This window comes from Symphalangus syndactylus, chromosome 12 (genome assembly GCF_028878055.3).
Source record: "Symphalangus syndactylus isolate Jambi chromosome 12, NHGRI_mSymSyn1-v2.1_pri, whole genome shotgun sequence".
NCBI lineage: Eukaryota > Metazoa > Chordata > Mammalia > Primates > Hylobatidae > Symphalangus > Symphalangus syndactylus.
The window spans coordinates 74,275,906-74,293,256 of NC_072441.2; the positions used below are offsets into that span (position 1 = coordinate 74,275,906).

At 39.8% G+C, this 17,351-nt stretch overlaps 1 protein-coding gene across 40 annotated transcripts in view; it reads right to left on the reverse strand.

Annotated features, from left to right (window-relative positions):
• Positions 1-17,351, reverse strand: part of LOC134731321 (cyclin-Y-like protein 1B) — a 64,948-nt gene that overhangs the window by 33,859 nt on the left and 13,738 nt on the right. For 7 of the 40 annotated variants that reach the window (XM_063625979.1, XM_063625978.1, XM_063625951.1 and 4 more), the window contains exon 1: positions 8,538-8,679. Coding sequence is in view for 20 of the 40 variants with exons in the window: in XM_063625972.1 (XP_063482042.1) it covers positions 8,538-8,577 (40 nt within the window). In the remaining 20 variants the exon portion in view is untranslated. Of the gene's footprint in view, positions 1-7,219; positions 8,680-9,609; positions 9,707-10,221; positions 10,363-10,716; positions 10,804-14,235; positions 16,942-17,351 lie in introns of those variants that run through there. The other 33 variants (XM_063625954.1, XM_063625962.1, XM_063625963.1 and 30 more) reach the window with 15 other exon arrangements.

Genomic DNA, 17,351 nt, shown 5'->3' on the forward strand with positions numbered 1-17,351 from the left:
TGTCCCGCACCTGGCTCGGAGCGTCCTATGCCCACAGAGTCTTGCTGATTGCTAGCACAGCAGTCTGAGATCACGTTGCAAGGCGGCAACGAGGCTGGGGGAGGGGCGCCCGCCATTGCCCAGGCTTGCTTAGGTAAACAAAGCAGCCAGGAAGCTCGAACTGGGTGGAGCCCACCACAGCTCAAGGAGGCCTGCCTGCCTCTGTAGGCTCCACCTCTGGGGGCAGGGCACAGACAACCAAAAACTCAGCGAGAACCTCCACAGCCTTAAATGTCCCTGTCTAACTGACAGCTTTGAAGAGAGTAGTGGTTCTCCCAGCACGCAGCTGGAGATGTGAGAACGGACAGACTGCCTCCTAAAGTGGGTCCCTCACCCCTGAGCAGCCTAACTGGGAGGCACCCCCCCAGTAGGGACAGACTGACACCTCATTCAACCGGGTACTCCTCTGAGACAAAACTTTCAGAGGAACTATCAGACAGCTGAATTTGTGGTCTCACGAAAATCTGCTGTTCTGCAGCCACCGGTGCTGACACCCAGCCAAACAGGGTCTGGAGTGGACCTCTAGTAAACTCCAACAGACCTGCAGCTGAGGGTCTTGTCTGGTAGAAGGAAAATTAACAAACAGAAAGGACATCCACACCAAAAACCCATCTGTACATCCCCATCATCGAAGACAAAAAGAAGACAAAACCACAAAGATGGGGAAAAAACAGACCAAAAAAACTGGAAACTCTAAAAAACAGAGCACCTCTCCTCCTCCAAAGGAACGCAGTTCCTCACCAGCAACGGAACAAAGCTGGATGGAGGATGACTTTGATGAGTTGAGAGAAGAAGGCTTCAGACGATCAAACTACTCTGTGCTACGAGAGGAAATTCAAAACAATAGCAAAGAAGTTAAAAACTTTGAAAAAAAATTAGAAGAATGGATAACTAGAATAACCAATGGAGAGAAGGGCTTAAAGGAGATGATGGAGCTGAAAGCCAAGTTTCGAGAACTACGCGAAGAATGCAGAAGCCTCAGTAGCAGATGCGATCAACTGGAAGAAAGGGTATCGCTGATAGACGATGAAATGAATGAAATGAAGAGAGAAGGGAAGTTTAGAGAAAAAAGAATAAAAAGAAATGAACAAAGCCTCCAAGAAATTTGGGACCATGTGAAAAGACCAAACCTACGTCTGATTGGTGTACCTGAAAATGATGGGGAGAATGGAACCAAGTTGGAAAACACTCTGCAAGATATTATCCAGGAGAACTTCCCCAATCTAGCAAGGCAGGCCAGCATTCAGATTCAGGAAATACAGAGAACGCCACAAAGATACTCCTCGAGAAGGGCAACTCCAAGACACATAATTGTCAGATTCACCAAAGTTGAAATGAAGGAAAAAATGTTAAGGGCAGCCAGAGAGAAAGGTCGGGTTACCCACAAAGGGAAGCCCATCAGACTAACAGCTGATCTCTCAGCAGAAACTCTACAAGCCAGAAGAGAGTGGGGGCCGATATTCAACATTCTTAAAGAAAAGAATTTTCAACCCAGAATTTCCTATCCCGCCAAACTAAGCTTCATAAGTGAAGGAGAAACAAAATACTTTACAGACAAGCAAACGCTGAGTGATTTTGTCACCACCAGGCCTGCCCTAAAAGAGCTCCTGAAGGAAGCACTAAACATGGAAAGGAACAACCGGTACCAGCCCCTGCAAAAACATGCCAAATTGTAAAGACCATCAAGGCTAGGAAGAAACTATAGCAACTAACGAGCAAAATAACCAACTAACATCATAATGACAGGATCAGATTCACATATAACAATATTCACGTTAAATGTAAATGGGCTAAATGCTCCAATCAAAAGACACAGACTGGCAAACTGGATAAGGAGTCAGGACCCATCAGTGTGCTGTATTCAGGAAACCCATCTCACGTGCAGAGACACACATAGACTCAAAATAAAGGGATGGAGGAAGATCTATCAAGCAACTGGAAAACAAAAAAAGGCAGGGGTTGCAATCCTAGTCTCTGATAAAATAGACTTTAAACCAACAAAGATCAAAAGAGACAAAGAAGGCCATTATATAATGGTAAAGGGATCAATTCAACAAGAAGAGCTAACTATCCTAAATATATATGCACCCAACACAGGAGCACCCAGATTCATAAAGCAAGTCCTCAGTGACCTACAAAGGGACTTAAACTCCCACACAATAATAATGGGAGATTTTAACACCCCACTGTCAGCATTAGACAGATCAACGAGACAGAAAGTTAACAAGGATATGCAGGAATTGAACTCAGCTCTACATAAAGTGGACCTAATAGACATCTACAGAACTCTCCACCCCAAATCAACAGAATATACATTTTTTTCAGCACCACACCACACCTATTCCAAAATTGACCACATAGTTGGAAGTAAAGCTCTTCTCAGCAAATGTAAAAGAACAGAGATTATAACAAACTGTCTCTCAGACCACAGTGCAATCAAACTAGAACTCAGGATTAAGAAACTCACTCAAAACCGCTCAACTACATGGAAACTGAACAACCTGCTCCTGAATGACTATTGGGTACATAATGAAATGAAGGCAGAAATAAAGATGTTCTTTGAAACCAACGAGAACAAAGACACAACATACCAGAATCTCTGGGACACGTTCAAAGCAGTGTGTAGAGGGAAATTTATATACTAAATGCCCACAAGAGAAAGCAGGAAAGATCCAAAATTGACACCCTAACATCACAATTAAAAGAACTAGAAAAGCAAGAGCAAACACATTCAAAAGCTAGCAGAAGGCTAGAAATAACTAAAATCAGAGCAGAACTGAAGGAAATAGAGACACAAAAAACCCTTCAAAAAATTAATGAATCCAGGAGCTGGTTTTTTGAAAAGATCAACAAAATTGATGGACCGCTAGCAAGACTAATAAAGAAGAAAAGAGAGAAGAATCAAATAGATGCAATAAAAAATGAAAAAGGGGATATCACCACCGATCCCACAGAAATACAATCTACCATCAGAGAATACTACAAACACCTCTATGCAAATAAACTAGAAAATCTAGAAGAAATGGATAAATTCCTCGACAAATACACCCTCCCAAGACTAAACCAGGAAGAAGTTGAATCTCTGAATAGACCAATAACAGGTTCTGAAATTGTGGCAATAATCAATAGCTTACCAACCAAAAAGAGTCCAGGACCTGATGGATTCACAGCCGAATTCTACCAGAGGTACAAGGAGGAACTGGTACCATTCCTTCTGAAACTATTCCAATCGATAGAAAAAGAGGGAATGCTCCCTAACACATTTTACGAAGCCAGCATCGTCCTGATACCAAAACCTGGCAGAGACATAACCAAAAAAGAGAATTTCAGACCAATATCCTTGATGAACATTGATGCAAAAATCCTCAATAAAATACTGGCAAACCGAATCCAGCAGCACATCAAAAAGCTTATCCACCATGATCAAGTGGGCTTCATCCCTGGGATGCAAAGGCTGGTTCAACATACGCAAATCAATAAATGTAATCCAGCATATAAACAGAACCAAAGACAAAAACCACATGATTATCTCAATAGATGCAGAAAAGGCCTTTGACAAAATTCAACAACCCTTCATGCTAAAAACTCTCAATAAATTAGGTATTGATGGGACGTATCTCAAAATAATAAGAGCTATCTACCACAAACCCACAGCCAATATCATACTGAATGGGCAAAAACTGGAAGCATTCCCTCTGAAAACTGGCACAAGACAGGGATGCCCTCTCTCACCGCTCCTATTCAACATAGTGCTGGAAGTTCTGGCCAGAGCAATCAGGCAGGAGAAGGAAATAAAGGGTATTCAATTAGGAAAAGAGGAAGTCAAATTGTCCCTGTTTGCAGATGACATGATTGTATATCTAGAAAACCCCATTGTCTCAGCCCAAAATCTCCTTAAGCTGATTAGCAACTTCAGCAAAGTCTCAGTATACAAAATTAATGTACAAAAATCGCAAGCATTCTTGTACACCAATAACAGACAAACAGAGAGCCAAATCATGAGTGAACTCCCATTCACAATTGCTTCAAAGAGAATAAAATACCTAGGAATCCAACTTACAAGGGATATGAAGGACCTCTTCAAGAACTACAAACCACTGCTCAATGAAATAAAAGAGGATACAAAGAAATGGAAGAACATTCCATGCTCATGGGTTGGAAGAATCAATATCGTGAAAATGGCCATACTGCCCAAGGTAATTTATAGATTCAATGCCATCCCCATCAAGCTACCAATGACTTTCTTCACAGAATTGGAAAAAACTACTTTAAAGTTCATATGGAACCAAAAAAGAGCCCGCATCGCCAAGTCAATCCTAAGCCAAAAGAACAAGCTGGAGGCATCACGCTACCTGACTTTAAACTATACTACAAGGCTACAGTAACCAAAACAGCATGGTACTGGTACCACAACAGAGACATAGATCAATGGAACAGAACAGAGCCCTCAGAAATGATGCCGCATAGCTACAACTATCTGATCTTTGACAAACCTGACAAAAACAAGAAATGGGGAAAGGATTCCCTATTTAATAAATGGTGCTGGGAAAACTGGCTAGCCATATGTAGAAAGCTGCAACTGGATCCCTTCCTTACACCTTATACAAAAATTAATTCAAGATGGATTAAAGACTTATATGTTAGACCTAAAACCATTAAAATCCTACAAGAAAACCTAGGCAATACCATTCAGGACATAGGCGTGGGCAAGGACTTCATGTCTAAAACACCAAAAGCAATGGCAACAAAAGCCAAAATCGACAAATGGGATCTCATTAAACTAAAGAGCTTCTGCACAGCAAAAGAAACTATCATCAGAGTGAACAGGCAACCTACAGAATGGGAGAAAATTTTTGCAACCTACTCATCTGACAAAGGGCCAATATCCAGAATCTACAATGAACTCAAACAAATTTACAAGAAAAAAACAACCCCATCAAAAAGTGGGCAGAGGACATGAACAGACACTTCTCAAAAGAAGACATTTATGCAGCCAAAAAACACATGAAGAAATGCTCCTCATCACTGGCCATCAGAGAAATGCAAATCAAAACCACAGTGAGATACCATCTCACACCAGTTAGAATGGCCATCATTAAAAAATCAGGAAACAACAGGTGCTGGAGAGGATGTGGAGAAATAGGAACACTTTTACACTGTTGGTGGGACTGTAAACTAGTTCAACCATTGTGGAAGTCAGTGTGGCGATTCCTCAGGGATCTAGAACTAGAAATACCATTTGACCCAGCCATCCCATTACTGGGTATATACCCAAAGGACTATAAATCATGCTGCTATAAAGACACATGCACACGTATGTTTATTGCGGCACTATTCACAATAGCAAAGAGTTGGAACCAACCCAAATGTCCAACAACGATAGACTGGATTAAGAAAATGTGGCACATATACACCATGGGATACTATGCAGCCATAAAAAATGATGAGTTCGTGTCCTTTGTAGGGACATGGATGAAACTGGAAAACATCATTCTCAGTAAACTATCGCAAGGACAAAAAACCAAACACCGCATGTTCTCACTCATAGGTGGGAATTGAACAATGAGAACTCATGGACACAGGAAGGGGAACATCACGCTCTGGGGACTGTTGTGGGGTGGGGGGAGGGGGGAGGGACAGCATTAGGAGATACACCTAATGCTAAATGACGAGTTAATGGGTGCAGGAAATCAACATGGCACATGGATACATATGTAACAAACCTGCACATTGTGCACATGTACCCTAAAACCCTAAAGTATAATAAAAAACAAACAAACAAACAAACAAATAAAACCCCCCCACCTCCCAAAATAAAAAAAAAAAAAAAAGAATTTTGCTACCTGCCATAAATTCAAGGTCACACTAAGTGTGGACCATAAGGACAGGACAATTAGTCAACACAGAAGACTATCCTTTTTCCACATCAGTGTTTTCATCTCAAATATCAAATCCATACCCCTCCACGGCACTCCCTAAATTCCCTATGCTATTCCATTGGAGATGTTTAATTCTCCATAATTGGGGCAAAATATACTGCATATAACTTAAATAAGAACAAAGTAGGTCTACTTATTATAACGAATTATGTGAATAAAAATTAATATAAGCTTAGATTTAAACTAAAATAGAAATGAAATCTGAAAAACTCCATGTTATAAAACGGAACAAGGAAGGTATTAATGTTACTAACTTATCTACAAAATCTAAACCAAGATAAAGTAGAAATTCAGTTGAAAAACGAACGTGATTTGAGAGGCTGAGGTGGGTGGATCACTTGAGGTCAGGATCACGCCTGTAATCCCAGCACTTTGGGAGGCCGAGGTGGGTGGATCACTTGAGGTCAGGAGTTCGAGACCAACCTGGCCAACATGGTGAAACCCTGTCTCTATTAAAAATACAAAAATTAGCCAGGCATGGTGGCAGGTGCCTGTAATCCTAGCTACTCGGGAGGCCGAGGCATGGAATCACTTGAACCCAGGAGACTCAGGTTGCAATGAGCCGAGATCATGCCACTGCACTCCAGCCTGGGTGACAAAGCGAAGCTCCATCTCAAAAACAAACTAAAATAAAATAAAATTAAAATAAATACAAAAATAATTAGCTGAGCATGGTGGAATGAACCTGTAATCCCAGCTACTCAGGAGGCTGAGGCAGGAAAATTGCTTGAACTCAGGAGGCAGAGGTTGCAGTGAGCTAAGATAGCACCACTGCACTCCAGCCTGGGTGACAGAGCAAGACTCCATCTCAAAAAGAAAAAAAAAAAGTGATTTTTTTTAAGTTGAATAAGTGGTATTTATCTTAAGGCATCACATCTAGAGGCAAAAATTTTAAAAAAGAATAGAAGGTTTTAATATCAACATTTGCCTGAAACTGATGCAGAAATGAACAGTACTTTTTAAACCTCTTTGCGATAAGATTTTTAAAAAGTAAAAATACCTTTCAATGATCAAATAATAAATCTAACACAAATCCTACATTTAGTAGCATCCAAAAAATAAGAATTATTTTTCACTCAAATTTAAGAAACAAATATAACCACACTTCATGGGAAAAAATGTAGTACTCTTTCTGAAGCATAAAAACAGATACCAAAATACCATGTGTTCTTCAATGGATCACATATGCTACACTGACACTATGGCCCATATTGGGTTTGAAAAGATACGACAGGATTCAATTTTGTTATTTCATCACTATAATCTTAATAATTAGGCATATTAATGTCACATAGTTTTTGAAATACAAATATTTTTAAAAGCTTGTTTTACAGTATGATACCAAGAACACACGGCAGATACAGGTTGTACAGTTAATCATTTTGACTGTGTCAGTATTATAATCAGAATACTGTAATGGTAAGAGATAAATACTTTTTTTTTTTTTTGAGACAGGGTCTCATTCTGTCACCCAGGCTGGAATGTGGTGGTGCAATCACACCTCACTGCAGCCTCAACCTCCTGGGCTCAAGGATCCTCCAGCCTCAGCCTCCTGAGTAGGTGGAACTACATGCATGCACCACCACAGCCAGCTATTTTTTTTTTAATTTATTTTTAGTAGAGACAGGGTCTCACTATGTTGCCCAAGCTAGTCTCAAACTCCTGGGCTCAAGTGATCCTCCTGCCTCAGCATCCCAAAGTGCTGCGATTACAAGTGTGAGCCACCGCCTGGCCTGAAAAATACCTTGTTTTTAATCATTCACTTTCAGCAATAGTGAAAATACTCTATTTACAACATTGACTCTGAATAACACATTTCATTTCTGCTTCAAACCTCCTATCAACAGAAAAATGCATCCCATTGACAGTCTCAATAATAAGTCTGATTAGGCAGATCAATTCCCAATCATAAAAGCTTTTATTTTAAGACAAGTATTATGCCAATACAGCATGGAAATCAGACTCACTGTCATTGGGATGAAAAGGCAACTCTAAGAAGAATGCTGTACATATGACACCTGTTGCATTTTTATGCACTAGTTTTGCATTCCCTTCCTTTCTTCCTCGTCTTTGAAGTGCTAAAGGTAATTACACTAAAAAGCTACTACCAGGCTTAATATGAGAGAACCATGTGTATAAGAAAGCAAGACTTTCAGATAAGCAATCCCCAAATATTTTCTATTTTATATGTGTTTATGATCTTTCTTATAAAGGGGAGTGTTTTATGTGCAACATCTGCAAATGGAAATAAATCTACCTTTCACTCAAGCCCAAATAATCAAATATAAAATACAGACATTACAGCAAACTACAATGGCAGCAGTGATTCTTAGGGCAGCATGTGCAAAATCCAGTATTTTGCTATCTACTTACATCCCTGTGGTCAGAAAAGAAATGTGCCAAAACTACCTTTCCCATTCCACTTGAACTGGTTCCCCACAATCCCAACAAACATCTCCTGTGACATTAAGTTGTCATCAGCTTGCATGACCCCAGTTCACTCAGCCTTTTCTTCTTCATCTGGCCTTTTTGTGTGGAGGCAGCAATTAGTTCACTTACAATTTTCCCTCGACTTGCTCAGAAGGGTCAGTTCTTGCATAAAGCTCCATTTTACCAGTTGCACACTGAATCAGCTCTTCTAGATCCACTCTTTCAGCCACATCTGGCTCTCCACCTGTCTGAATTTTAAGTGCTTTATTTTCTGGAGAAACAAACAAATAATAACAAAGTTAAATATACAAGCTAACCCAACTAAAACATATATTTCTACACAGTCTGTTAGAGCTTTCAAGTTTTTTTTTGGCAAAGGATTTCTGCTGTCCTCTAACTGGATTTTACAAATTGTTTGCCATAAGATTCTCAACGAGCAGCTGCCTTGCTTTCTATGCCAAGGTTCCCTGACCTTCATGCAGGATCACCAACTTTGAACTCTTCCTTTACCCTTTTAATCCAGAATCACTTTTACTCAACAGATATTTCCTGGACAGTTACTATCTGCTAAGCACTGTGTCAGGAGGTAGGATGCACAGACTGATAAGATAGTGCCACTTTTCTAAATGAAGTCCCAATCTAGCAGCTAATTCTGGATAGGCCCCATGATCCCCACCCCCTGGTATTACTTTCATGGCTATTAAATGGCAGAAGAATTTTGCGTTCTAATTTTACAACGTAATTAAGATTACTCATCAGTTTTCTCCGGCTGGTTGCAAAAGAGGAAGTCAGAGAAATTCAGGGCATGAGAGATTTTCCTTGAGGGATGTTCTCTGTTGCTGAGATAGGGATGCCATGAGACAAGAACCTGAGAGCAGCCTCTAGGAGCTGAGTGCCAGCCCCAGCAAACAGCCAGCAGCCAGCAAGAAAATGGAGACTTCAGACCCATGAGCTAAAGGAATGAATTCTGCCAGTGAATGACATGAATGCATTTGGAGGCAGATTCTGCCCCCAGAGCTTTCAGATGAGTCCTGCCCAGCTGACACCTTGATTTTACTTTTGTAAGACCTGTGAAGAAATAAAGAACTTGCAGAGATGTAACTGGAGCGGATCCTGAAGAATGACAAGGACTACCCTTTAAATTCCTCTTTCAACCTGAAAAAGCTGATTAAATAAATAAACTGCTTTAAACTTTCCTCACCTATATCAATGCTTAATCCTTCTCTATGACAAGACTTAATAGTGATCTACATCATAGCTTGAAGTTCACAAATTTCCACCGAGTTAGCTCCCCTTTGCTGCCAAGAAAGACAGGTGACAGGAAGGCATTTACTTCTACCAATAAAAACAGAGGTAAACTCCACTATCCCCTCCAGGAAATGCAGCCTTCAACCTGGCACATTCATGTCACTGCCTCCAGCCTTAATAAATGCCAGGAGGAGCCACCATTGCTGTCACACACCCACTGTTGCTGTCACACACCCACCATAGTATCACACACCCACCATTGCTGTCACACAGCCACCGTTGATATCACACATCCACCCTCATTGAAAGCTAAGTGTGGTAAGAAGGGAACTGCACAGAAACCACAACATCAGGACTTTGAATGACAGTTGAACTAGTTGACCTTGAAAGTTTCTTTCACATTCTATAATGTTATAGCTTTATCAACCTTCTCTCTCTCCATGCCCAAGCATATCCCAACAACCTTTTTGAAGGAAGAGAGGAAGACTCAGATCCTTAATCAGCATTTAATGCTGAAATAAATTATGTCTGGTTTTTATATTAAAAATTACTAAATATAACATACCTCAGTTCCATCTTTAGCATTTTCTTGCAGGTCAGAGAAGACTGTAGGTTTCACAAAGACAGCACCATAACCTTCATTATTATGTATTATATGATTCACCATGGATATCTTGGGAATGTCACAGTGTTCATCTAAGAAGTCCTGTGGCAATGAAAACAAATGTTTTAGGAACTGTCATATTCAACATTTCCTGCTTTAAAAATCTTCTTTATTCACACTATTCTAAAAATAAAGGGGAAAAGCTATGCTTAGTTCCATGTTGTAGCACAGTTTGAGCCCTTAGTGACACAGCTTTCCTCTGTCATTTCTGCAGATCTATAGGTAACAAAGCATTATCACAAGAGATTCCAATCACTGACTACTGATTTTATCGAAATGTGTATACTGTTTATACTTTTCCAAACCAGAAAATAGAACCCAACAATTTAATAAAGCATAATTTGTAGGTGAAGCCATTCTATCCATTGAAAAGTGGATGTTTTGGCCAATGCTCACCTTAATGAAGATCCCTTCCTTGCAGTGGTGGATCCCATTGTCACTCAGGGTGCACTGACTCCCAGGGTAGATTTCTATATGGGCACCCTATGAGTCACAGTTTGAGAAAATGACAATCAGTTTTTAAAAGGCAAGACTATAAGAGTTTATTATAATTACTTCTTAGCCTTTAACACAGTACAAATGTACAGCACAAAGATAAAGTATTTTACAGATAAGTTTTATCAGCCATTTTTAATCAACATTTCCATTTGTTCCATTTCTAGCAAGTTGTTGACAATTTATCACTTTCAAAAGCACAGACACACACACACACACACACACACACACTTGCCTAAGGGCCAACAGTTAATTCTTGTTCTACTCTTTTTCATTCTAGATAAATGTTTTCTGATTCTGCCAAAACAAGGTCATTTAACAATTCTGTCAAAAGATGCACTTATTCAAAATGACCATTCTCTCAGATACTCAATTAGTTGGAGAGAAGTATTTGAATTTAGTAAAATATTGTAATTTGAGGATAGAAACAAGACCCTACATTTTCCAAAACGTGCCAGTTTTAAAATACCCCACCCAAATTAAAAATCATTTCTATGAGTTAAACAATGGCTTTCCCTACCACACACGTTAACGTTAGCAGCCAGTACAAATGTCATTCAAACAGAGTAACCAGAAGGATCAAACATGACACTATTCTCTCACACCTCATGGCACCAAAAAACATAAAAGAAATAAGAATTTCTTTCCTAATGCTATGCAAGGCACTCTGGAAAACAAAAATAATTCACTCAAACCTCTATAGTTATTTCAGCAACCATTTGGGAATAATTTAACACACAACAGCATCGATGAAGAAGAGTTGCTATAACCATTGATGACACATTTACTGCATGTATGTTCAGTTAATTTTCTAGTAGCAGTAGTATTCCATGAGAAAACATTTATGATTACTTAACCCTGTACATATGCCTGAACCATATGTATACACCAATCTAACTCTCTGTAGAGAGGATTTTTAAAATGTGCTAATTGGGCCTTCTTCTAAGAGATTTTCAGTTTGGGGTTATGTGCAAAAAAAAAAAAAAGGTTTAGGGGTGATTACATTAAAAAAATATCTACAGCAAGATAGTTAAAATTAAGTATCAAACTATCAAGAATCACATAAAATTTGTAAAGGAGAACAATTAAAACCAGCAGTCATGCAGCATATGAAAGTCATATTCAAAGTATGTTATGAAAATGTACAGATAATTTGTCAATTAAAAAGTGACCGAGGAGCCTGCCACTCCTGGGATGATGGAGCAGATGTCCCTATTCCTCCTGCTAGGTACGGCCAAAAACCGTGGGCATTATACATAAAACAAGCATAAGACTGAAAAGTGGAGAGAAGAAGGCAGACCAGCTAGGGACCTCAGGACCCAAGAAATAACACCAACACAGTGGTTAAGTTCCTTTCCTTTTGCTTCATAATCCCTAGACTTGGAGCTGAAGAAGCCAGCAATCCAGTACACCAACAGACATACACCTAAAACAAAGCTGCTCTAATGAAAAGACTAAGCAACCTAGAAAGACAGAAAACTTTTACATAATAATAGCTCTATTCCAGGTAAACACCACAGAATAAAACAGCAGCCCAAATCTCACCCATGCCAGCAAAGGTCAAGAGAAAAACCTAAACTTTTGCTCCGTCAAGGATGTAACCAGGTACCACACCTTGACTGGGGCAGTACCAGAGAAGATCAAGCAAGGAGCCAGGACTTTCATCCCCACCAACCACAGTTACAAGGCCCTCCCTGCAGCAGTGTCAGTGAAAAGTATATGAGGAGCCTGGACTTGTACTCCGACCTGGCAGTGCCAAGACAACCACTCCCTCCCTACTGGGGCAGTGTCAGAGCAGGCCTAGTGGAGATTCCAGACTTTCACCATTGCCCAGTGGTAACAAGACCACTCCCATATATCACAGCGCCAGTGGAGACCATGTAGAAAGCTAGACCTCCCACCCCTACATAGCAGTAATGAGGAGCTCCTCCACCCAACTTGGGTATCAATGGAGGACAAGTGGGAACCATGACTTCTACCTCCACCAGTAACAAGATGATGCCCATCTACCCCCAACCCTGTCCCTTCTTGTAGTAGTATCAGAGAAGCCAAGTTAAAACAGAAGATCCAGAGTCTCACAACATAATACAAAAATATCCAACTTTCACTTGAAAATCCTTTGTCATACCAAGAATGAGGAAAATGTCAAAATGAATAAGACAATCAACAGATGCCAAAACCAAGATGTCAGAGATGATAGAATTAACTGGCAGTGATTTTAAAGCAGCCATGATAAAAATGCTTCAATAAGGAATTACGAATGCACATAAAACCAATGAAAAATGAAAGTCTCAGCAAAGAAGTAGATGATATAAAAAACCAAATGGAAATTTTAGAACTGAAAAATACAATAACTAAAATAGAAACTCAGTGGATGTGCTCAACAGCAGAATGAAAACAACAGAGGAAAGAATCCGTGAACTGGAAGATAGAACAATAAAATTTACCCAATAGCAGAGAAAACATACTGAAAAAGAAAAGTAAACAGAGCTCCAAAGTTCTGCTGGAATATAACAAAAGATCCAATATGCATGTCATCAGAGTTCTGGAAAGAGAAGAGAAAGAGGGTGAGGCTAAAAACATACCTGAAGAAATAATGACTAAAAGCTTGCAAATTTGGCAGGATTTGGATAACAAGCCTACAGGTTCAAGAAGCTGAGCAGACCCCAAAATATCTCAAAATAGTCAACTTGGGGGTTAAGCTTTCAACATACGAATTCACAGGGAAACACTTCAGTCTATAACATCAAGCAATACAGATGATCCTAAGATCCTCTACCTATTAAATCCTGTGACATTTGCCTGGTGGTGTGGCCAGAAATAAGTTGTTACCAAGGCTGCTATTATTGTTAATTCTATGATTAGGAAAGCACAACTGAGCTGGTTTGCCTGCCATATAGGAAAGAGTGCAGATCAAACAGGTATGAAATAAAAATAGGGGAAAATGGTAGCAAACAAAACAGTGCTCTTAAGTGAGTCATGAATCTAGGAAGGACTGAAATCATGCAATTTCAAGAAAATCCTACTGTCTTTATCAGGAGAATGACTTGCCAAGGTTCCTAAACTAGGGAGAAAAGGGTGGTGTGGATTAAGGTCCATACCTGACTGTTCTGGATAACGTGAGTTCTTGGCTAATCAGCTATATGGTGTGAGAGACAGATCAGAACTCAAAGAAAACTCTTAAGATTTCTGGATTGAGTGTATGTAAGGATGGAGTTTCCATCAACTGAAGTGAGAAAACTGCAGGTGCAGTAGGTTGCAGGAGGAAGAATAGAGATCAGTACCAGGCCTCAAAGCCTTGCTTGAAAGAGGTTTCCATTCCCCCATCTCCATTTCTGCATCCCCTTTAGTCTTTTGTGAGGTTGGATGCAGAGGTGTTGGTGATTGGCCACTTCTCCCCCTGGGCATTTCTCCTCTCACCTCCTCTGACAGCCACATCCATGGCCTCATGTCTGATGACCATCTCCCAGTAAGATGTCATTTTACAAAGGTGATCTCAAAATCAGCTGGGTGAGGTCACCAACTCCTTGATTTTTGTGGCCTTGGTGGGCCCCAGGACCACTTCACTGCTTCTCAGGGGAGTAGGTCTTTTGTATGGAACTCTTCATCTGAGGGACGCAGGGAGGAAATGGCCTGTGGGGAGGGAAGGGAGGACTGTACCAGGGAGCCTAGGTGAGCAGATCTAGACTCTCAATGCAAAGAACATTTAACACCTGAGAGGTTCTACTCAGTTACTATTGTTAATTTAGGATCTCGTCGACGAAAATCATATAGAAATTTGTTTTCTCCTTGGTTACATGTGCACCTACATAATACCATGGTTTCTGCCTCTTGGCTTAGAAGCCTACAATATTTAATATCTCTCTAGCCCTTTACAGAAAAACGTTTGCTGAACTCTGCAGAGAACAATGCCACATGCTTTACAGAAAGGGACACTCAGGAATCTCCTTTGCTAATTTTTTTGTGTTGGATGTTTTTTCTGGCAAACAATAAATTCTCTTTCTTGGCTTGTAATGATTAGTCTCCGGATGGTTGTCATCTGCAATGAAACAATATATATGGAAACCTCAAAGTAGAAAAATACTAGAAGAAAACCTAGGAAATACCATTCTTAACATCACCCTTGGCAAAGAATTTGTGGCCAAACCCCCAAAAGCAGCTGTAACAAAATAAAAAATCGACAACTGGAACCTAATTCAACTAAAGAGGTTCTGCACAGCAAAAGAAACCATCAACAGAGTAAACACACCACATACGGAATCAAGAAAATATTCACAATCTGTGCATCTGACAGAGGTCTAATGTCCAGAATCTATAAGAAACTTTGAAAAAGCAACAGGAAGACAAACCCCAAATAATCCCACTAAAAAGTGGGCAAAGAGACATGAACAGGCACTTCACAAAAGAAGACACACAAGCAGCCAGCAAATATAGGAAAACATGCTCATCATCACTAATCATCAGAGAAATGCAGATAGAAACTCCAGTGAGATACCATCTCACACCAGTCAGAATGGCCATTATTAAAAAGTCAAAAACCAACAGATGCCGATGAGGCTGTGGAGAAAGGCTTATACACCTTTGCAGTGAATATAAATTAGTTCAGTCACTATGGAAAGCAGTTTGGAGTTTTCTCATAGTACTTCCAAAAGAGCTGCTATTCAACCAGTAATCTCATTACTGGGTATATACCCAAAGGAGTATAGATCATGATAACAAAAAGACACAAGCACTAGCATGTTCATCACCAGGCTACTGACAATAGCAAAGACATGGAATCAATCTAGGTGCCCATCAACGGTGGATTAAAGAAAGAAAATGTGGTACATACACAACATGGAATGCTACACACCCATAAAAAAGAATGAAATCACATCCTTTGCAACAACATGGATAGAGCAGGAGGCTATAATCCGGAGGAAACTAACGCAGGAACAGAAAACGAAATACCAAATGTTCTCACTTAGAAGTGGCAGCTAAATAGTGAGCTCACACAGACATAAACAGAGGAACAGTGGACACTGTGGACTACCAGGAGGGGGAGAGGAAGGAAGAGGGAGTGGGTTGAAAAACCAGCTGTTGGGTACTATGCCTGCTACTACCTGGATCCAATATACCCATGTAACAATCTTACACATGTGCCCCTGGTATCTAAAATAAATGTGAAATTTAAAGAAGAACAAAATCATATTTTATTAAAAATAATTAATACACAGAAAGTATGATAGACAAGGATTTAAATGTTTTAAATATTACAAATAAATAAAAGATAACATTGAGATAGAAAACTGTACTAAATCTGAGCTTGGAAACAACTTTTGTGATCTGTAGTGATCACCAACCACTTCTGGGAGTACAGCAGCATTCCTGATACAATGTTGATAGACTACCATAAATGTGAAAGTTCCTCTGGGAATCCTAAGAAGATGTTTTTTCCATTTTCAATGAAGCCAAATAACCTTAAATCATTTTCGTAAGAAACTGATTGTCTGTACCCACACATTAATCTTTTGTACTCAGTTGAACAAATGATTACCAATGATTCTTTATGGTTTCTACCAAGACAGAAATATGTGAATTTGCTTACATAAGAACTTCTTTTCTGGAAAGGATTGGATTTGATTATAGGCTTACAGGATTGAACTAAACCTTTGATGAAGTTTTCATGAAGAAACTGGGGTGAGACTTTTTGAGGCTTTGACTATGTGAAAATGAAAAATGAGTCTGTGCACACATAAAACTGGGCATCAGGTTAAGAGAAAGCATGAAATTGGGGAAAGTACATGTAACATGAGAAAACCTTATTGGTATCTAGAATAAGTATTCAAACTCCAACAAATCAATAAAACCCAAAGGTTATGTCCAACCAAGCTGAATTTTAATAGTTAGAGATGCTGGGTGACCTGATTCACTGGTGAAGCAATTTTGTCTTGACATATGCAGAGGCTCCAGAAGCCAGAAGAATCCCACGTTGTTTTACTGCTCCTCTGCTGGTGTTAATTCCTAAAGGCAAACAGATTCAGGGCTGATTTTCATCGGGGGAGGCAGTGACATCACAGATTCCATAAGCACAATGTGCACTGATGGATGTAGCCTTGAAAACTCCTGAGACCTCTTCCGCATCTCCTGAAAGACAGGAATGCATCTCACTTACCCCTGCCTGCAGAAGTATACTGATTCCAGCAAGTTCCAAAGACTCAAGAGCATGAGAAGAACCTGAAACCTGTTATCCAAAACCTAATATGACAATTCTCTTTCTTTTAGCAGTTTTAGGATTCTTAGCATTTCTGGCACTAACCATTAGAAAAGTAGAGACTTGGTGAGAGTATGAATGAGCTTCTCTTGGGATCTTTCTTTTGACATCTTTTCAGGGTTCGGGATGTAACTGTGTGTTTGTTTTGTAATTTGGTACCTGGCAATAATTTCCACATGACATCAAATAAGTATTTCTCACATACACACACACACACACACACACACACACACACACACACACACACACAACAGTTTGCTGTGAAAAGGGCAAAACAAATCAC